The sequence below is a fragment of the Callithrix jacchus genome, chromosome 21 (genome assembly GCF_049354715.1).
Source record: "Callithrix jacchus isolate 240 chromosome 21, calJac240_pri, whole genome shotgun sequence".
Taxonomy (NCBI): Eukaryota; Metazoa; Chordata; class Mammalia; order Primates; family Cebidae; genus Callithrix; species Callithrix jacchus.
Window position 1 is genome coordinate 51,150,783 of NC_133522.1, and position 20,629 is coordinate 51,171,411.

Genomic DNA, 20,629 nt, shown 5'->3' on the forward strand with positions numbered 1-20,629 from the left:
CAGAAGCCTGATGCTAAGATGCTCTCCTACCCCAGCCCTGCCCTGAGCTATGAGCCCAGTGGGCATGAGTTGATCATGCGGCCTGGGTCAGGCAGGGTGTGGCATCATGCCCTGTGTAGCCTCCCAGCCCGAACCAGACCACAGCTTGATTTCGACAGGAGGTCCACCCCGACTAGACCACAGCTTGATTTCGACAGGAGGTCCACCCCGACTTCCTGCTCTGGGAAGCTGTGCTCGCCCTGGCGGGCACCTAGAACTTCCTTCTATGCACAAAACCCAAACCTGTCAGCAGACGGCCCCATGAGGCAATGGGGGCTTCACTATACTCTGCACAGGGCCACCTGGTCCCCCTCAAAGTGTGCACTTGCCCCGAGGTGGACAGGAGGGTCACTCAGGTCCCTGGAGATGGGGGCAGCCCCTTCTCCTCAGCTCTGGGCCATTCTCTACAGCAACCCCAGGCTGGAGCAGATTTTCAAGCTCAGAGGCCCACTGTGACCCCCGACTCTGGCCTATCCACCAAGCACAGGAGCCTGGAACTGGCCCTGACATGGAGGCCTGTCTTCAGGCCTGTCCATCCTATGCTGATCTCCCAGATGAGCCATGAGATACATCCAGAGCAGAGAGCTGCACCCTTGCCAAGTCCAACTAGGAGCTTTGAGGAACCCATGAGTTGGGGTGAGGCAGCCTCCCATCCAGGGCCCCCATCCCATGCCCAGCACCCCTCTTCCAAGGTGTGGGTGCCCAGAGCTGCCTCTGGCCCAAGCTGAGCCCACCCTGTTTCCTGCAGCAGAACTGCTGGGGTTTGAATCTACCTGGACAGGGCTCAGAAAACCACAGGGAGCAAAGGGGCCTCCAGGAGTTCCCAGCCAGGACATGGCTCAGCCACACTGTCCAGCCAAGAGCCAGGACAGAACAAGGCCACGTCAAAGAGGCTGAGGCTGGCATAGGACATGTTGAGGCCAGTGCGCAGGGCTGTTGGGGAGAGCTGTCATCTGGGTGCCACCATGGACAGGCTGGCCTCAGGTGCGGGGCAGTTGTCGCTGTCTGCTAGGAAACCTGCACCCTTGCCTTCCTTGGGACTGAAAGGGGCCCCTGGGGTGCACACGGGCCGCTGTGTGGACGAGCAGAGCAGCCATGAGGTGCGATGACATCCTCTGTCGCTGTCACCTGAGATCCAGCAGCATCGATGCAAGAGTCACTTGTTCTGTGGAGGAGTAAGTGGGCTCGGGGCAGTGCCAGGCTAACAGAGCACGGCCAGCACCCACCTGCCTCGAGACGGACAAAACCTGCGGAGCGGGTTCTGTAACTGTGATGTGAAGCCAGTTCAGACAGGCAAATAAAAGTGACCTTTTACACTGACACTTGGTTTGCAAGCGGCCTTCACTGTCACAAGAGCAAAGATCTCCAAAACAAGTCCTAGGAGCCTTTTAGCCCTGGAGTGCCCCACTGGTAGATCCTGAGGGAGGATGAGTGTGCACAGGCACAAGCAGGTATGCACAGGCATGCAGGGTGACACGGTGTGTGGACGTGGACACAGGCATGCATGGTGACACGGCGTGTGGGCATGGGCATACAGGCGTGCAGGGTAACACGGTGTGTGGACGTGGACACAGGCATGCATGGTGACACGGTGTGTGGACGTGGACACAGGCATGCATGGTGACACGGCGTGTGAGCATGGGCACAGGCATGCATGGTGACACGGTGTGTGGGCATGGGCACAGGCATGCAGGGTGACACGGCGTGTGGGCATGGGCATACAGGCGTGCAGGGTAACACGGTGTGTGGACGTGGACACAGGCATGCATGGTGACACGGCGTGTGAGCATGGGCACAGGCATGCATGGTGACACGGTGTGTGGGCATGGGCACAGGCATGCATGGTGACACGGCGTGTGAGCATGGGCATACAGGTGTGCAGGGTAACAGGTTGTGGGAGCACAGACACACAGAGGCATGCAGGGTTACATGGGGTATGCAGGCAGAGACACAGGCCTTGCAGTTACACACAGGTGAGCTTGGACATACACAGGTGTGCAGTTAAACACAGGTGTGCCTGGGCATACACAGGTGAGCTTGGACATACACAGGTGTGCAGTTAAACACAGGTGTGCCTGGGCATACACAGGTGAGCTTGGACATACAGAGGTATGCCTGGGCATACACAGGTGAGCTTGGACATACACAGGTGTGTGGTTATACACAGGTGTGCCTGGGCATACACAGGTGAGCTTGGACATACACAGGTGTGCAGTTATACACAGGTGTGCTTGGGCATACACAGGTGAGCTTGGACATAGGTGTACAGTTATACACAGGTGTGCCAGAGCAAACATACTGTGCACAGGTACACAGGTATGCATGTGTGGATACCTGTGACTGATACACTCAGGTCTCCCTGGCTGCCAGCTCTCACTTCAGGACCATGGGGGTGGGTCTGCACCTGGGTCCCCAGACCCCAAACCTGTGTTCTCTGCACGGCTCCTGTACCCTGTGGGCTCGGGCAGGACTCGCCATGCACACCCACAGCAGGATCTGGCTTGCTCCCAGGGAACAATTCCTCCTAAGCCATCCCTGTGCAGGGCTCAGAGCCAGGCAGGCGGTGGGTGCGGAGGGAGCAGGCCCTCGGGTCCAAGAGGCACTAGTGGGAGGGTGCTGATGGGGGTTTGGGCCTCCCAGTGATGCTCTGGCCCACGGCACAGGCCCGGCCCACCTCTGCCCATCACATCCTGCTAGAGCCACAGCCAGGAAATGGCTGGTGCAGACCCTTCCAGCAGGGTCCCCAGGGTGGCTGTGACCACGGCCCCATCTGACCAGCACCATCCGCTGACTCGGGCCTCTGCCTCAACCCTCATCCCAGGGTACCCCAAGATGGGCTGCTCCCCTGAGATACCTCAGGGGACCCTTGGGCCCAGCGGCCCCTCCCCAGCCAGAGATTTTGTTCCAGCTCTCCATGCTGAGCTGGTGAGCAGCCAGCCTCTCATCTGGGCGCTGCTGAGATGTGGCAGAGACCCCACAGGATAGGGTCACGGACTGGGGTGGGGCAGGAGGCTCAGCTCACGAGCACCAAGACCCCAAGTGGGCTGGTTGGGGGAGAAGGCTGGGACCCCTCTCCTGCCCTCCTCCTGACTGCTGACCCTCAAGCCCCAGGCCAGGTCAGCCTAGAATCAGAAGCCCTGCTCACACGCAGGTGACAAGTGTGTTTAATGTACCTGGGAAGAGTATTCACATCGAATCAGACGGTTCCACAGCTGTGGGCAAGGCACTAACGCTCCTCAGACCTGGAGGCTGCTGAGACGCCCTTCCCCAGCGCCCAGGACGATGGCACTTGGGCGACCCTGCAAACCCAGTGTGCTGACGCCGGAGGACGGACAGCGGCTGGGGATGGGTCTCAGCTGCAGCATCAGGGCCTGCCATCTAAGGCCCCCAGCCAGGCAAGCCCCACACACACCAAGGCCAGCACGTCCGCGGTGACCAGGACCCGTCCTCTCTGGGCTGGCATGAGCATGGGAGCAGCTGAGGACCACAGGTCAGGATTACCCGCACTTCGGAAGGGCAGACGGGACCATGGAGGGCTCTGGGCCAAAGCCCTTGGAGCTGGGGAGAGGAACTAGCTCCAAGGACCAGAACCACTGCTGCCCTCTGATGGGGACTTTGCTGCCACCAACCTGAGATGGCTTTCCAACTGAGACAGAGAAGCCCCATGCAGTTCTTCGTTCTGTGTCAGTTAAAAAAAAAAAAAAGCAGAGCATCTTTCAAAAAGCAAAAGCACCAAGGAAGACCAGCATGTCACAGCTCAGCTGTGCCCGGGGGTCCAGCCTCCCACCCTGCCCTAGAGGGCTCACAACTCCTGTGGGGCCAGCGTCCCCTGAGTTGCTGTCTAAGGCCACTTCGACAGTCCTGGGGGACAGAGAGAATTTGTCTCGCGCTTCCCAAGGGCATGAGCCAATAAGGCCTGGTGGATGCAGGAGCCCACCACCCTCCTCTTCCAGCAACCAAAGCCAGTGGGGCACAGCGCGGGGACAGCATGGCCACCCCCTAGGCTGCAGCCACCACTAGGGTGCAACTCAGGGCAGGGGGCTCCTGGGGGCTGCCAGCAGGACAGGTGGAGGCCCCTGTGGCTAAGGCAGGCGGCCCTCAAGGTGGGGGGCGTGGGGGTGCACCGAGGACCACCTGCAAAGTTACCACAGGGCTCCCCCAGAATCACTGGCTCACATTCTGAACGCTGACACTTAAATGACGCTGCAGACCCAGCGTCCCGACGCCAGGAGGATGGACAGCCGGCTGGGGACAGGTCTCAGCTGCAGAGTCAGGGCCTGAGGCTTGGGCAGAGCCCGGAGTGTGGGCGGAAGGGGCTGGCACTGGGCTCAGGAATCCAGCCGCCTGTGGGGCCGGGGCTAGGTCGCTCTGTCTCTGCTCCCCAGAGCCCGGCCCCGCAGCCCCCAAGCCATCTTCCGGGGAGAGCCTCAGGCTCTGGGCTGGCGGCAGGCTTCTGAGGTCCTTGTCCTGCACGCTCAGTGCCAGTGCAGCCTTCTCCTCTGCGGGACTCCTCAGGTCCTCGGCCAGCGGCAGCGGCTGGTGGCGTCCCCGTTGGCAATGCCGCAGGCCATCCAGCGCGGCCCCCAGGAAGTAGATGATGGACAGGAGCAGGAAGTACACAGAGTATAACTGGAACTGGAAAGAGGCAGGGGAGGTGGGTGGGGAGGGCCTGGCTGGATGCTGGCCCCCTATGCCCTGATACCTGCTCCTGGGCTCTCCTTCCAGTTCAGAGGCTGACCCCGAACAATGCACAGCAGCCAGAGGCCAGACCCAGGAGCAGGTGCCACAGTGCCTGCCACCAGGCCCCCTTCCCACCACAGCCTGGTACAGGCTTGAAGTGGGGCTCCCACTGCTTCCCAAGAACCCCTCGGAGCCTGGCAGGTGGGCTGCTTCTGCGTGGCCTGCACCATCTGCTCCCGAGGGCCCTGCTCTGTGGGGCCTGCTGCCCACCCATGGTGCCAAGACAGTGGTGGGGGAGACACACATGAGGGCCAGAACATCCCGCCTTGCAGAGCTGGGTGAGGGGAGCCACAGCAGGTGGCCAGGAGCTGTTCCCCAGGGCTTCCTGCACAGAGCGACCCTCAGGAGCCTGCACACGGAGCCCGCCTCCACCTCGGCAGCAGAGGCTGCGCTGCAATGACCAGAAGGAGCGGCGCCAGCAGTGGCCACGTCTCTCTGGGTTCTCACGGCTGCCACAGGCAGGAGCGACTGGAAATGTTCCTGGGATACCAGGGAGAGACCTGATCACTCCTGGGGGCGCAGGGGGTCCAGGAGGCTGCAGTGCTCTCAGGACTCTGCCAGCCAGAGCCCAGTGAGACCCACCCAAGACCCCTGAGGCCAGAATCCCACAGCCCAGTGGCACCGGCTCCCTTCCAGGAAAGCTGTTTTCAAAGCAAACTCAGGAAGAGGGGCTGACATGCTTCTCCTTGTTCTCCTACCCAAGACACTGAGAAACACACACAGGAAGGCTCTGAAAGTGGGAGCAGGCGGGCAGACCACCAGGGCCTCAGGAGCTGCACCACACAGAGCTCCCTGGTGCCTTTCTTTTCGCCTCAGATGTTTTGCAACTGAAGGCAGCAAGCTGGACATGCCAACAGATGCAGGAAAAAGAGCCCATGAAAGCGGCTCTCTCCGGCCTAAGGACCAGGAAAGGTGGGGCCCAGCATGAGGAAAGACCCCGAGACAGGAATCACCTGCTCCTACCAGACACCAGATCTCGGCTGCACCCACCACACCAGCAAGGAGACCCCACGCCCCGGCCTGTAACAAGGACCCCCAAGTGCCCTGTGGGGTGGTGTCAGACAACACCAGTGGGTACTACAGCTTTCACTCCCACCAGCTGGTGAAGACCCCCACTCTCACCCCCATGGAGTCAGCAGAGACCACAGGGATGCCTAGACTTTTGTCCCCAAAGCCTCACGAAGTCAGTGGAGACCATGCGGGGAGCCAGGATTCTTACCCCAGGGGCAGCCAGGAGGCCACAGGGGGAACTAGACCCCATCCTTGCCTGGCAACAGGAAGGAGCACAGAGTGGGAAATGTATAGTGTTAGATGCATTAGAGAGTGCCCGCCCCTCTCCATGCTGGGGATGTCAGAGGAGGTCCAGCAGAGTCCAGACTTCCACCCTCTCAGCAATGATGAGCATGTCCCAACCCCAGGGGCATCCAGGAGGCCACAGGAGGAACTGGACTCCTATCCTTGCCTGGCAACAAGGAGGAGCCCCCACCCAGCCACCCATCGTCGCTCAGGTGTCACAAAGGCTGAGTGGGAACCTGAACTTCCACCCCACCTGGCTGTAGCAAGGTGCACACCCCACATGACCTGCTGGAGCTGCACCAGCCAAAATGGGATGCTGAAGTAAGGTCCGGTCTCATTACATCATACCCAAAATGCTTGCATATCACTAAAAAGTCCCTCAGCATCCTAAACCACAAAGATCTCCACTGAAAGACAATTAACAGACACCAACACTAAGACAACAGGGATGGTAGAATTATTCAAGAACGATCTTAAACCAGTGAACAGTAACAAACGTGCTAGAAACAAATGAAAAAAACACACAGTCTCAGCAAAGAAACCGGAGAAATAAAAAAGATTAGAACTGAAAAATACGATAACCAAAATTTTAAAACTTAATGAAGCATCTCAACAACAAAATGGAAGAGGCAGAGAAAAGAATCAGTGAACTGGAGTTAGAACAATAGAAATTATCCAATCTGAACAAAAGAAAAAGAGTGAAAAAAATGAACAATGCCTCATTCCTTGTGGAACTACGTAACAAAAATCTGACATTTGTGACATGAGGGTTCTTAAAAAAAAGCGGGGGAGAAAAGGAGTTGGGTTAAAAAAGCACTTCAGGAAATAATGGCTGAAAACTTCCTAAATTTGGTGAGACATACACTGCAGATACACGAGGCTTAGTGAACCCTAAAGAGAAAACCCAAACAAAACCACAGCAACACACAGCATATTTAAACTTCTGTAAGCTAAAGATAAAAATAAAAGAAGAAATGTTGGAAGTGGCCAGAGAAAAATGACCCCTTATGGGCAAACAATTTGAATGACAGTAATGTGTCATCATAAACCCTGAAAGCTATGAGGAAAGGCACCACATTTCTCACATGCTAAATATAACAACAACAAAAAAAATACTGTCTACCCAACATCCTATATCCAGTGAAAACATCTTTGAGAATAAAAGAGAAATCAAGACACTCTCAGATGAAGAAAAACAAAGAGAAGCATTTGTAACCAGCAGAAGATCTACCTAAAATAATGGCCAAAAAAAAGTTCTCTAAACAGAAAGGAAATTACTAAAGAAGAAAGGAATCTTGAAATAACAAGAAAGAGGAAATACCATAATAGGTAACATTATGTGTAAATAAAACAGACTTTCCTTCCTGAGTTTTCTAAAATGTGTTTGATGATTAATGCAAACATTACGACATTATCTTATGTGGCAATGAAAGTATGTAGGGAAAATATTTTAGATAATTGTATTATATAGTGGGAGATGACAAAGTGACATAAAGGAAGGCAAAGTTTCTATACTTCACTCAAACTGGTGATGTAATCCACAAAGCAACCACAATCGCTATGCTAAGTGCATTCAAAACCACAACAGATAAACCAAACAACATTGTAAGGGACGCGCAAGTGACCCGCTGGAAGCTGTAAAAAACGTAAACAGAAACTAAAAACAGAGGATACATGAAAAACTAAAAATGAAATGGCAGACTTAAGCCCTAATATAAAAATTATCCTATTAAATATAAATGGTCTACATAGACCAAATGTAAGACAGAGATTAGCAAAGTAGATTTTAAAACATGATTCGACTACATGCTGTCTACAAGAAACTCACTTCATATATACCAAGATAGGAAGAATGAAAGTAAAACAATGAAAAAAGAGGTATCATGCAAACATTAATCAAAGAAAAGCAGGGGTGGCTACATTAACATCAGCTAAAGTAAACTTCAGAGAAAAAAAAAAGACCAGAGGCAGACATAGACATTATATAATCCCACTATTACATAATTGATAAGAGGGTCAGTCCACCAAGACAAATTACAATCCCAACTGTGTATGCAACAAACAAAAGAGCTGCCAATATGTGACACGAAAACATGACAGAACTGAAAGGAGAAACAGATCCACGATTCTACTTGGGAGACTTTAATACCCCTCTCTCAATAATAATAAAAGGAGACAGAAAATCTACAAGAATTGAGATGAAATCAACACCATCAGCCAATAAGATCTGATCAGCATTTACAGAACATTCCACCCAAAAAGCAGAATATACATTTTTTTCCAAGTGTCCACAGTATGCCAAAACAGATAATATTCTGGGTCTTCAAACAAATCTTAACAAATTTGTAAGGACTTAAATCATATAGAATGTGTTTTCTGATCACAATAGAATCAAAAGAAGTTAATAATGAAATATAACAATAAAATCTCAAAACACTTGGAAATTAAACAACAAAATTTGAAATAATAATGAGTCAAAAAATATGCTGAAATAAGTGAAAATGAAAACACAGCCTATTAAAATTTGTGGGATGCAACTAAAGCAGCACTGAGCGGGAAATTTATAGTGTTAGGTGCATAAATTTTTCTAATCAATATCTCACCTCAAGAACCCAGAAAAAGAAGAGCAAAATAAATCTAAAGCAAACAGAGGGAAGGAATTAATAAAGTTCCAGCCAGTACAGTAAGTCAAGGAAAAGAAAGAAAAGATATACAGATCAGAAAGGAAGAAATATGTAAATATATTTTGTTTCATAGAATATTTGCCTATTTCTTCCTTTCTGATCCGTATATCTTTCATAATATAATTACCTACATAGAAAATCTCAAGGAATTTCAAAAACAAAGACCAAAAAATGGAAAGTCCTCCTAGAACTAATAAGTAAACTCAGCAAAATTGCAGCTACAAGACATACACAGAAAAATGAACTGTATTTCTATACACTAGCAATAAACACATATACACTGTTATGGACTGATTTGTGAACCCATCCCCCAGTTCATATGTTGAAGCCCTAACCCACAATGTCACTGCATTTGAAGACAGGGCCTTTAAAAAGGTAACTAAGGTTGAATGAGGTCAGAAGGATGGGGTCTTACACTAACCTGACTGCGTGTTCTTATAAGAAGACAGAGATACCAGGGAAGAACACACACAGAAAAAACACCATATGAAGACAAAGGGAGAAGATGCCAACTGTAAGCCGAGGAAAGGGCATCAGGAGAAACCAATCTGCCAAGACCTTATCTCAAACTTCCAGCCTCTGGAACTGTGAGAGAATATATTTCGGTTGTTTATGTCACCCAGTTTGTGATACATTATTATGGCAGCTCAAACAGATTAATTCAGGTAACAAATTTCAAAATATGGTTTGATTCACTTACAAATATATATATAAACTAAAAACATGCACAGTACTCATATGCTAAAAACTACAAAATGCTGAAAGAAATCTAAGATCTAAATAAACTGAAAGATATACCATGTTCATGGATTGAAAAACAACACAATAAACGTGTCAATTCTCCCAAAATTGATATACTGGCTTAATTGCAATTCCTAACAAAATCTGAGCAAGAGTTTTTGTAGATACAAACAAGATTACTCTAAAATGTATATGGAAAGGCAAATAAACTATAATAGTGGAAACAGTTCTGAATAAAAAGAAGTTGGAGCAATCAGTCTATCCAATAAACACTGTTATGGACTGAATTGTGAACCCATCCCCTGATTCACATGTTGAAGCCCTAACCCACAATGTCACTGCATTTGAAGGTAGGGCCTTTAAAAAGGTAATTAAGGTTAAATGAGGTCAGAAGGATGGAGTCTTACTCCAACCTGACTGCGTGTGCTTATAAGAAGTCAGAGATACTAGGGAGGAACATACACGGAAAAAAATTGCCATGAAGCTTCATAACCAAGACAGTGTAACACTGGTACAAGAGTAAACACACGGTTCAATGGAACAGCATTAAAAACAAACATAAACAGACTCACATACATATGCTCAACTTTTGACAAAGGTGCAAAAGCAATTCAATGGAGAGAGCTAAGTCTTTTCAACAAATGGTGCTGGAATAAATGGATACACACAGGCCAAAAAAAAGTGACCTCAACCTAAACTTCACACCTCATACAAAAATTAACTCAAAGCAGATCAAAGACTTAAATGAAAAGACGCGAAACTTTAAAAAAGAAGTCTGGGGAAAATCTTCTGAATTTAGGGCCAGGCAAAGAGTTTCCATTCAAATCAGACCTCATGGGAGTTAAAAAACACTTGTTCTGTAAAAGACCAAGTTAAGTCGATGAAACCACAAGCAAGAGTTGGGGAAAAAATTGCAAACTGTACATATCCAACAAAGGACCAATATCTGGAATAAACAATGCTTAAAACTCAAGATTGTTCATAAAAACAAACAATCCAATGAGAAAATGGGCAGAAGACATGGAGAAACATGCAAATGGAAAATAAGGACATCATTATCCACCAGGGAAATGCAAATTAAAACCACAAGGAACTATCACTACATCGACCCCAACGGCTAAAATAAAAAATAGTGGCAACTTGAAACCCTGAAGCTGTTGTGACTGGATCTCTCAAAGACTGCTGGTGGCAGGTGGTAGCATAAATCCATGCAACTGCCTTGGAGAGTGGGCAGCTTCTTAAGAAACAGGCAACTACCTTGTGACCCAACACCTGCACTTCTGGGCACGTATCCCAGAGAAATGAAAATCTAGATTCACACAAAAACCTACAAAAGAATGTCCGTAGCAGCTTTCTTGGCAATGCCCTAAAACTGGAAACAAGTCTTTCAATGGTGAATAGTTCAATCAAGTGTGGTACATCTGTACCCTGGAACACCACTCAGCAGCAAGAGGGAATCAGCCAGTGCCACAGTGGCCACCTGGATGAGTGCTCAGGGAACAACGCTGAGTGAAAAGCGCCAAGCCCTAGAGGACACACAGTGCACGACTGTGTTCATGCAACTCTCCTGAAACGACAAAGCTATACACGCAGGGATTAAAGATAAGGTGAGGCTGGGAACAAGGTGGGCGTGGCTACAAAGCAGCATGAGGGATCGCTGTGGGGATAGAATGTTCTGGATCCTGACTGTACGGCTGTGATGTGCTACAGAACCTCCAATCCATTATAAAAAAAAAAAAAAGAAAGAAAATACCCAGATTTGAGCTATGATGTGGTAAAAATAAGACAAAGCAAAAAAAATAGCGGCTGGGCGCGGTGGCTCAGGCCTACGGTCAGCACTGTGGGAGGCTGAGGTGGGCAGATCACTTGAGCTTAAGACCAGCCTGGGCAACACGTGGAAACCTTGTCTCAACAACAAAAAAAAAGAAAATTAGTAGAGTGTGGTGGTCGTGTGCATGTTGTCCCAGCTACTTAGGAAGATGTAAAAAAAAAAAAATATATATATATAGTTTGTGGCCAGAAGCCACGGCTCATGCTTGTAACCCCAGTACTTTGAGAGGCCAAGGCAGGTAGATTAAAAAAAAAAAAAAAACAGGTGAACCGAGGCGAGCTCCAGGCCTGGCTGCTCCCTGTGCTCCATCACGGCTCCCACCCATCTCCAGACTCTACCCCACCAAACCTGACCCCCGGCCCCACTGTTCTCCGTGTGCGGGTGGAAGCAGAGGACACCCAGCACCCAGGCATAGGCGGGGCAAGACGGGCTGGCACCACCCTCCTCTAGGCCAAACAGGGAGTCTAGCCAAGAGCAAAATGCCCCAGGCTAAAAATGAGTTACTTTTTAGCCTGGAAATCAAAGCAGCCGGAGAAAAGCCCGTGTGTTTTTTCCCATGTGACAAGAGGCCACCAGGAACCACAGGCCAGAACCTGCCTCTGCCTCCCCACGGCCTCCACGGCTGCACCACCATGTAGGAGGGGCCGGGACCAGGACCAGCTGAGGAAGGGGCTTCCTCGTGACTAGCCCTCTGGGGAAGAACGGCTCCACGCCCTGCACCCCGCCCCCATGGCCCTGCAAGCCCACTGCAAGGGGTCTCCTCCACAGGGCAGCTTCGGGGGTACAGCTTTAGCATCTGCCCCTCCAGCTACCAGAGCTGAACAAGAGGCTATCACAGAAAGATGGAGGTTGGGGGCACGGTAGTGGGGAGCAGGCAGCACCCAGAGGCAGTTCAAAAGCCAGGCCCAGCCCACCTGGGGCCACATAGGGCCCTTGGAGTCTCCCTGGGACAGGCCCTCCTTGCCCACACACGCTGGCGGCCACTGCTGTCTAGGGGCAGAGGTAACTCAGGGCTCCAAGAAAAAGGAGGGCCTCCTCCTGGATGCTGGGGCCCCTCCAGGGCCAGCTGGACTGCTGCCAGCACCCACACCCCAGGACCATGCAGCCAACAGAGACCTTCTGGGCCTCTCTCCTACAGACCTGAGAACAGCCCAGCCACCAGCCACCCAGGCTGGGTCCGCCAGGCTGGACCTGACCTGGACCTGTTCACCTTCTGGCCTCAGAGGCTCACCCGTCTTGAGTGTTCACACCAGGGTCGGGGTAGTGCCCCTGGAGGTAGAACAGGGCCACGAGGCCTGCCAGTGTGGACAGGCCCTAATGACACTGGGGCTGAAGGGTGCATTTCCACAAGCAACCAACAGCCATCTTCACCTAAAGGCATTTACAAGCCAAAGGGGCTGCCTGCTACTGCCTGGGCCTCACTTGAAGCTCTGGAGTCACTAAGGCTGAACAAACTGGGCACCCTTGGAGGATTAGGGCCAACCCTGACAGCCCTCCTGCCCAGCGAGACCTGGGCCCCAGGTGGACAAAGCCCTTGTCCCACCTGCCAAGGGCATCTGTCTAGCAGGAGACTGGGGGGCAGTCCCGAGGAGTCCGGAGGGCCTGTCCCACCACGCCCACCATGGCTGATTTCAGTTCACTCAGAGACCCTGCCTTGGCCAGGACCATCAGGAGTTAAAAGTGTGTTTTCCAGCTCTTCTCAGAAGCAGCAAAAGCCAGCCTGTGGTGGGAAGCGGGAGGGTGTCAAAGAGGCCTGTGCTCTAGCACTGCTGAGAGCCACCACGCAGCTCTCCTGAACAGAACAAAGCTCATGTGGCCTCTAGCCAGGGCTCAAGGACACCACGTTCCAGCAGCCACAGGCAGAGAGCAGAGACCGGGTCCGCCACAGCAAGCAGAGGCTCCGTCGCTCCCACCGAGGCCCAGAACCCGCAGACGCTCCCACCCACGACAGAGAGCAGAGCCCTGCTGGGGCCTCTCTCACTTCCTGCTCTCAGTGGCCAGGGTGTCCCCCTGGAAGCCCCAGGCCCGAACGCTACTCCCCCAGCCCACAGGAGCCGCTACATCAGGTGGGCACCGGGAGTCCCTGGCAGCATCCCCACAAGTAGCTTCTGTCCCGAGGACATGCCTGAAAATGGCTCACCTGCTGGCGGACGGGGAGGCCCAGGCCCCGGATGTCTGAGACGATGAAGGTGATGATGGTCTTGACAATGGTGGCAAAGAACGTGTTGACCCCGAAGACCAGGGCGCAGAGTTCTTTAGACAGAGAAGCCGCGATCTGAAAGCTGAACAAGAGCGACCATCAGGCACTGCCCGGAGAACAAGACGCAGCAACGGGAAAGCTCACAGCCCAGCTCCCCCTACCACGACCCACTGGGCAGCCACGGGGCCCCAGGGGATGCACAAGCCCCCCACCAGACCCCCAGCTTCCCCACACAAGCCCGAAGCCCAGCTCCCACCACCCACGACCCACTGGGCAGCCACGGGGCCCCAGGGGACGCACAAGCCCCCCACCATACCCCCATCTCCCCCACACATGCCCACCCCCACCAAGCAGAAGCCAGCACCCAGGCTGCGCACCCTCGAGGGGCCGCTCTGGGAGCTGCTGCATCCCCCTGGCTCAGTACAGGGGGAGGGTCCCTTACCCAAAATGCCTGGACTTTAAGTCTGGGATGTCGGAATGCCTACATATCCACAATGAGATATCTTGCGGATGGGACCCAAGTCCAAACATGAAATTCATTGATGTCTCATACATACTGTATCCACACATCCTGAAGGTGATTTTACACAACATTCTGAATAATTTTGTACATGAAGAAACTTCTGTGTTCTGACTGAGACTTATGCATCAAGGTCAGGTGTGAGACTTTCCACTGGGCTGTCTTTTCAGTGCTCAAAAACGGTTAGATTTTGGAGTATTTCAAATTCTTTTTTTTTTTTTTTGAGACAGTCTCACTCTGTCGCCCAGGCTGGAGTGCAATGGCACAATCTCAGCTCTCTGCAACCTCTACCACCCGGATTCAAGCAATTCTCCTGTCTCAGCCTCCCTAATAGCTGGGATTACAGGCGTGCAAAACCATGCCCAGCTAAGTTTTGTATTTTTAGCAGAGACGGGGTTTCACCATGTTGGCCAGGCTGGTTTCGAACTCCTGGCCTCAAGTGATCTGCCTGCATCAGCCTCCCAAAGTGTTGGGATTACAGGCATGAGCCACTGCACGTGGCCGAATTCTGGATATTTTTTATTGGGGATGCTGAACCCGTACAATGGGTGCCACAAAACACAAACTCAAGAAGATGCCCAGAAGGGCTCCCTGAGCTCTGGGACAGACGAGGTTACAGCCATCGCAAAACGCTCAGAAAATCATCCTCAAGGGAACCTCAGGGCACAGACAGAAAAGTCTGGAACGGAAGTCTTTCATGATTAAATGTTTGATAAAGTAGGGGAAGAGCAGTGAAATCAGAGTCGGTGGGCGAGCAGCCGGGCAGGACGGGCCCTGGAGGTGAGTGGCACTTGGGTAGAGTGGGCTTTGGAGATGAGTGGCAACTGGGTAGGGCGGGCCCTGGAGGTGAGTGGCAGCCGGCTAGGGCGGGCCCTGAAGTGAGTGGCAGCTGGTTAGGGCAGGCCAACGAGGCAGGGCGGGCCCTGGAGGTGAGTGGCAGCTGGTTAGGGCAGGCCAACGAGGCAGGGCGGGCCCTGGAGGTGAGTGGCAGCTGGGTAGGGCGGGCCTTGGAGGTGAGTGGCAGCCGGCTAGGGCGGGCCCTGAAGTGAGTGGCAGCTGGTTAGGGCAGGCCAACGAGTCAGGGTGGGCCCTGGAGGTGAGTGGCAGCTGGGTAGGGCGGGCCCTGGAGGTGAGCCGTGGGGTGCACATGTCCAGGAATGAAGGCACCACATTCCTCACATGGAGAGGTGACATGCCAGGCTTCTGGTGCTCTGCAAACAAACTAGTCTTTGGATGCACCAATTAAAATCCACTAAGTGCTTAAAAAAAACTGGACAAAAAATGTCCCAAAGTTCACCTTAAGAAAAAATAAACAAAAATGCCCAGAAACCCTTCAGAGAAGGATGGAGGACCCTGTGCTGCTGGGCGGTGGAGGCAGCACGCCAGCGGAGACAGTAGAGGTGCGGGCGAGCGGTGGCAGGGAGAATGAGAAACACAGAGGCCCTGGGGAGCAGGTCAGCAGGACAAAGGGCACCGAAACACCAGAGAACCAGCACAAACATGAGCTTCTGGACGCTGCTGCTAGGCAGGGCAGAACCCGGGCCAGCCCCCAGCGTGCTTCCCAAGCTGCTCAGAAAACACCATGAGTGGATCAAAGGCAAACAAGTGTGGGGCGTGATGGGGGCACACGTGACTGAAAATACGGGATTCGTACGAGGGCACTCCAGATCAGCAGGGAGGAAAGCGAGTCCCAGCAGTCAGGAGGCACAAGTGGCCACTCAGTCCACGGCAGGATAGTAGGCCTTGGTCTGGTTAAGGAAAGGCTGGGAGTCCAGCTTCCCGCCAGGGGCTCAGGGAGGGCAGGGAGGCAGCCCGCATGCAGGCCTGCAGGTACCTGCAACATTGACAGAAACCCTTCAAAAGCACATACTCTCCAACCTGGCCATTTCCCTTCCAGGAATCCACTTGAGGACCATTATTAGAATTTGCGAGGCTGAGGTGGGCAGATCACGAGGTCAGGAGCTCGAGACCTACCTGGCCAGCCTGGTGAAACCCCATCTCTACTAAAAAAATCCAAAAAATTAGCCAGGCATGGTGGCGCGCACCTGCAGTCCCAGCTACTTACTTGGGAGGCTGAAGCAGGATAATTGCTTGAACCCAGGAGGCAGAGGTTGCAGTGAGCTGAGATTGCACCACTGCACTCTAGCCTGGGAGACCGAGCAAGACTCCATCTCAAAAAAAAAAAAAAAAGAATTTAGAAGGAAAAATGTAGGTGGAAAGACATCCATCTCAGTGTTTTTTCTATTGTAGGAAAAATGGAAATGGTGACTTTACCCATCCACTAGGGGTGGGTTGTGAGGCCTACCACTCATGACCAGCACTGACCACCTATGTCTGTGTCTGATAGCGACCCAACACGGATGAGCAAAAAATGCCGGATTCTCGGGAGCAAATGGCAGTTTTCCATTTTGTACACTGCTGCCCTGTGTCTGAGGTTCTGTGATGGGCACCAATGACTTTATAACTAAAATCTTTCGGGTGTGGTCCCCTGGACACAGCAATGGGACAACAGAGGCCCCGGCCCTTTCCACAGTGCTGGCAAATCAGGGAGGGACCTGAGCAAGATGGCCGTCACAGGCTGGGAGCAGCAAGAGCCCAGGGTGGGCCTTGGGGAGCATGAAGCAGGCGGCCACCCCGGAGCATGCAGAAGGGCCCCCAAGTGTGGCAGGGAAGGAGAGAAGGGTGAGCTGGGCTGCCCACGCCAGGAGCTTCCTGCGTGTGGGGAGGATGGGGAAGTGCAAGGCCAGGAATGTCCAGGCAGGACAGTGACGGGTCAGGCCACGGGCACAGAGGGCACAACGTAAAGGCCGGGAGGGCGCTCTCAGTTCAGACAGGCTCGAGGCAGCGTCAGCCCCAGGGGGACGGTCCATGGCCTGAAGGCCACTCCAGAGGTGAAACCCAGGGTCCTCCCAGGAGGCAAGACAGAGGGAACAGGCCAGGGAAGCAGGGGCTGGTGTGGCAATGTGTGTGGTCCGAGCATGTGGTGAGTGTGCCAATGTGTGGGTACGTCCATGTCCGTGTGAGCATGTGGTGTGTCCACGCCTGTGTGTTCATGAGTGTGGTATGTGTCCGAGTGTGTGGTGTGTGTTCATGTCTTAGTACGTCCATTTGTGAACATGTGTGTGTTTATGAGTGTGTGGTGTGTCCATGTGTGAGCGTCTGTGTGTCTGTGTTGTGTGAGTGCCTGGTGTGGGTGTGAGCTGAGCATGAACTCACACAGGAGCCCGCTCCCCCTCCTGCCTGGGTGGGATCTCAGCAGTCTGGGACCTGGAGGGCGGGGCTGGGAGCAGGGCAAGGCTGAGCCCGGCAGGCTTCAAAGAGAGGAGCGCAGGCGGAGGGCCTGGGGGAGGAGCAGGATGGCACAGGCAGGGTCCCAGGGAGACTTAGGGGGGACCCTGGTCAGTGCCGGGTGGCTGGTGGGGACCGCGGTGTCAGCCGCTGGGGCGCGGCAGGAGGTGGGAGCACCCAGGTGCGCCTGCTCACCCCGGCTCCCCAGACCCTTCTAGAACTCACGTGGCGATGGGCACGAGGAACTGGTAGGAGCCGCGGAAGAGCACGAAGGCCGCGTAGCACAGCCAGATGTGGCGGGTGTAAGACAGAAGGAAGACCAACCCCGCCTGCGTGGCCGTGACGCCCGCGACGAGCAGCTTGGACCATCGTGCCCAGCGGATCTTCACGAAGCCAGCGGCGAAGGAGGTGATGGCACCTGGAGGGTAAGGGGTGGGGCGTCATGGCGGTCCTGGGGGACATGGGGCAGGGAAAGGTGGGGGGAGCCTCGGGGAAGGATAGGTGGGGCGGAGGCGGGGAGAGCTCAGGGGAAGAATCCACGGGGCGAGGGAGATGGGGGGAGCCTCAGGGAAGGATCCATGGGGCGGGGGAGGTGGGGGGAGCCTCAGGGAAGGATCCATGGGGCGGGGGAGGTGGGGGGAGCCTCAGGAAGGAGCTGTGGTGGGGGGCGAGGGGTGCCGGGACCCGGGCGCACGTACCCAGCAGTGTGGAGGCGGCGTCGGCCCCGCCGTTGTAGACCCGCACGCTGTTGGTGGTGGGTTCCACCTCGTTCCACAGGATGTGCACGTAGTAGACCACCAGGTAGTACCCGGCGGAGTTGAAGACCCACCAGAGGGACCAGAGGCGCAGCTGCGGCCGCCGCAGGCTGTTCCCCAGCTCCCGCAGCATGCGCGCCAGCACGGAGTCCCCGCAGACCGCCCGCAGCGCGCGCCCCAGCTTCCCGCCCGCTCCGGGGTTCATGCGCTCCAGCTCCGAGGCGGAGGCCGAGGGTTCCCGCCCTGCGGCGCCGCGGTTGAAGAAGAGGCTGCGCTTGGGGCGCTTGAGGAAGAGGGCGAGGACCACGCTGAAGGTGAGGAAGGCCAGCGAGATGTAGTTGAGCGTGGAGAAGGAGACCCCAGCAGCGGTGACCAGCAGCTGGCCCAGCACTGAGCTGGTGAAGACGCCCAGCAGCACCGCCGCACGAGAGTAGCTGGCCACGCGCTGGTAGCGCGCGGGCTGCACCAGCGAGAAGATGTAGGAGGAGTAGGCGATGCGCGCGGCCATGGTGATGCTGTAGAAGAGCTCCATGAGCTGCATGTGCGCCACGGTGCGGCCCAGCAGCAGCAGCAGCCACACGGCCACGTAGCTCAGGCCCTGCAGCAGCAGCACGGGCGTGTAGCGCAGGTAGTCAGTGAGCAGGAACGCGGGCACCAGCACGGCCAAGTAGGAGTAGGAGAGCACCGGGGTGATCTCGTTGGTGACCTGTGGATGGGCGAGCGTGCGCCCCACCAGGCGTCAGTGACTGTGCGGCTTTGGGGGACAGGGCCCTCCCGAGGCCAGTGCTGACGGCTTCACTGCCTGATGTGACCCCACCCCCGCAACACTCCTCGGTCCCTCCCTTCCTGATCAGTCTCGGCAGCCTGGGAGCATTTGCCTGCAGAAAGCGGGCAGTGGCCACGGAAGCCATCGTTATTAACAACACTGTTGATCTAAGCTTCTCTATTCTTTTTTTCCTGAGAGGAAGTCTCGCTCCATAGCCCAGGCTGGAGTGCAATGGCTTGATCTCATCTCAATACAACCTCCGCCTCCCGCGTTCAAGCAATTCTCTCCTGCCTCAGCCTCCCAAGTAGCTGAGCTTATAGGCATGCGCCACCACACCAGGCTAATTTTTGTATTTTTAGTAGAGATGGGGTGTCACCATGTTGGCCAGGCTGGTCTTGAACTCCTGACCTCAAGTGATCCACCCACATTAGCATCCCCGAGTGCTGGGATTACAGGTGAGAGCCACCATGCCGGGCCAGCTTCTCTATTTTTAATAGAATAAAAAAATGTTTTCGTTTCATCTTAAACAGTATGGAAACCAGAGCTGTAACCCATACACATTCACACCACACAAGCCCCTTCCATCATCACTGTAGAGCCGTTAAGACACGGAGAGGAAGGGCAGGACCAGGAAGAGCAGGTTCATGGGAGGGACTGTGGGGAACCCAGTAGAGGGAGAAAGACAGGAGTGAAGGGCAAAGAGGGAACGGGCGTGGGGAAGGGCCGAGGGCCCTGGGGTACACACTCCCATCTCACACTTGTCCCCAGAGCAAGGTCTTCAAGGCCAGGCTCTAACCCAGGGGCAGGGAGGGGGTCAAGTGCCCCTGGAGCCACCCTGCACCCACCTCGGAGACGCAGCACAGCCTGTCAGCCCGCCCAGCCCCGCCTCTCCCATCACATTTGATGTGGGAACCCAGCTCCACAGCCTTGGCCGCTGAGCTCCCGGTGGGCACTCCAGGCCTGGCTTCCATGTCTGTGGCCTCAACACACAACCACCTTCCCTGGGAACTTGGGGCTGGGCATGGGGCAGGGGGTGCTGTCTCCTGCAGCTCAGTGGGCACTGCCCCAGACTCCTCCAGGCAGACAGCAAATGCCCTCAGCTGGCTTGGCAGGGGCTGCGGCTGCTGTGGGCACACCTGGGCACAGTCCAGAGGAAGAGGCCCCAGTCCTGTGAGGCCCAAGCCGCTGGCCCTGCCCTTCCCTGGGGACTGCCCTTCCCAGGGGCCCCATCACACCCCACCTCCGATCTGGTGGGGGTTGGCACCGGGTGAGCCAGCAGGGCCTCCCTGGACTCTGGGCCTCCCACAGGCCCCACCCAACTCAGGCCTGACCACCAGCAACCCCACAGCCCTGTTCCTGCTGCCCCAGGTGACCTCCGCCCCTGCCAGCCACACTTGATAGGACCGAACCCTGGGTCAACACTGGGAGCTGCCCAAGCCACGCCACCCCCCAACCCAGGGCCTCTCAGCCTTGTGTGGCACACCCAAATGCGTGGCCTGTGCTCAGGGCCTGGCCACCGCTAACTGTGAACAGCTGAGGAACAGGACCCTGCAGCCAAGCTTGTCAGTCAGGGCCAGCATGCTGAGAAGCTTCCAAGGGGTTTGGTCTCTGGGGGAAGGCTCCCCAGAGACCCCACCTGAGGCCACCCTGAGGTCACAGCCCGGAGCCTGCACCCTCATGCAGGCCAGGCTGCCCTGAAGGCTGTGGTCGCAGTCGCACCGAGCACCCAAGGTCCCTCCCGTGCTCCGTCCTACCCAGGACATGCCGGG

The 20,629-nt window shown here is 54.6% G+C and overlaps 1 protein-coding gene across 4 annotated transcripts in view; it reads right to left on the reverse strand.

The window, feature by feature from the left end:
- Positions 1–3,187: 3,187 nt before the first annotated feature.
- The window catches only part of SLC19A1 (solute carrier family 19 member 1), a 51,817-nt gene continuing 34,375 nt past the window's right edge, over positions 3,188–20,629 (reverse strand). For all 4 annotated transcript variants that reach the window (XM_035283176.3, XM_078358756.1, XM_035283175.3 and 1 more), the window contains exons 3-6: positions 18,038–18,800; positions 17,565–17,757; positions 13,472–13,613; positions 3,188–4,674 (exon numbers count right to left, since the gene is read on the reverse strand). In XM_035283176.3, the coding sequence (XP_035139067.3) occupies positions 4,204–4,674; positions 13,472–13,613; positions 17,565–17,757; positions 18,038–18,800 (1,569 nt within the window). In that variant the 3' untranslated portion in view covers positions 3,188–4,203. The remainder of the gene's footprint in view (positions 4,675–13,471; positions 13,614–17,564; positions 17,758–18,037; positions 18,801–20,629) is intronic.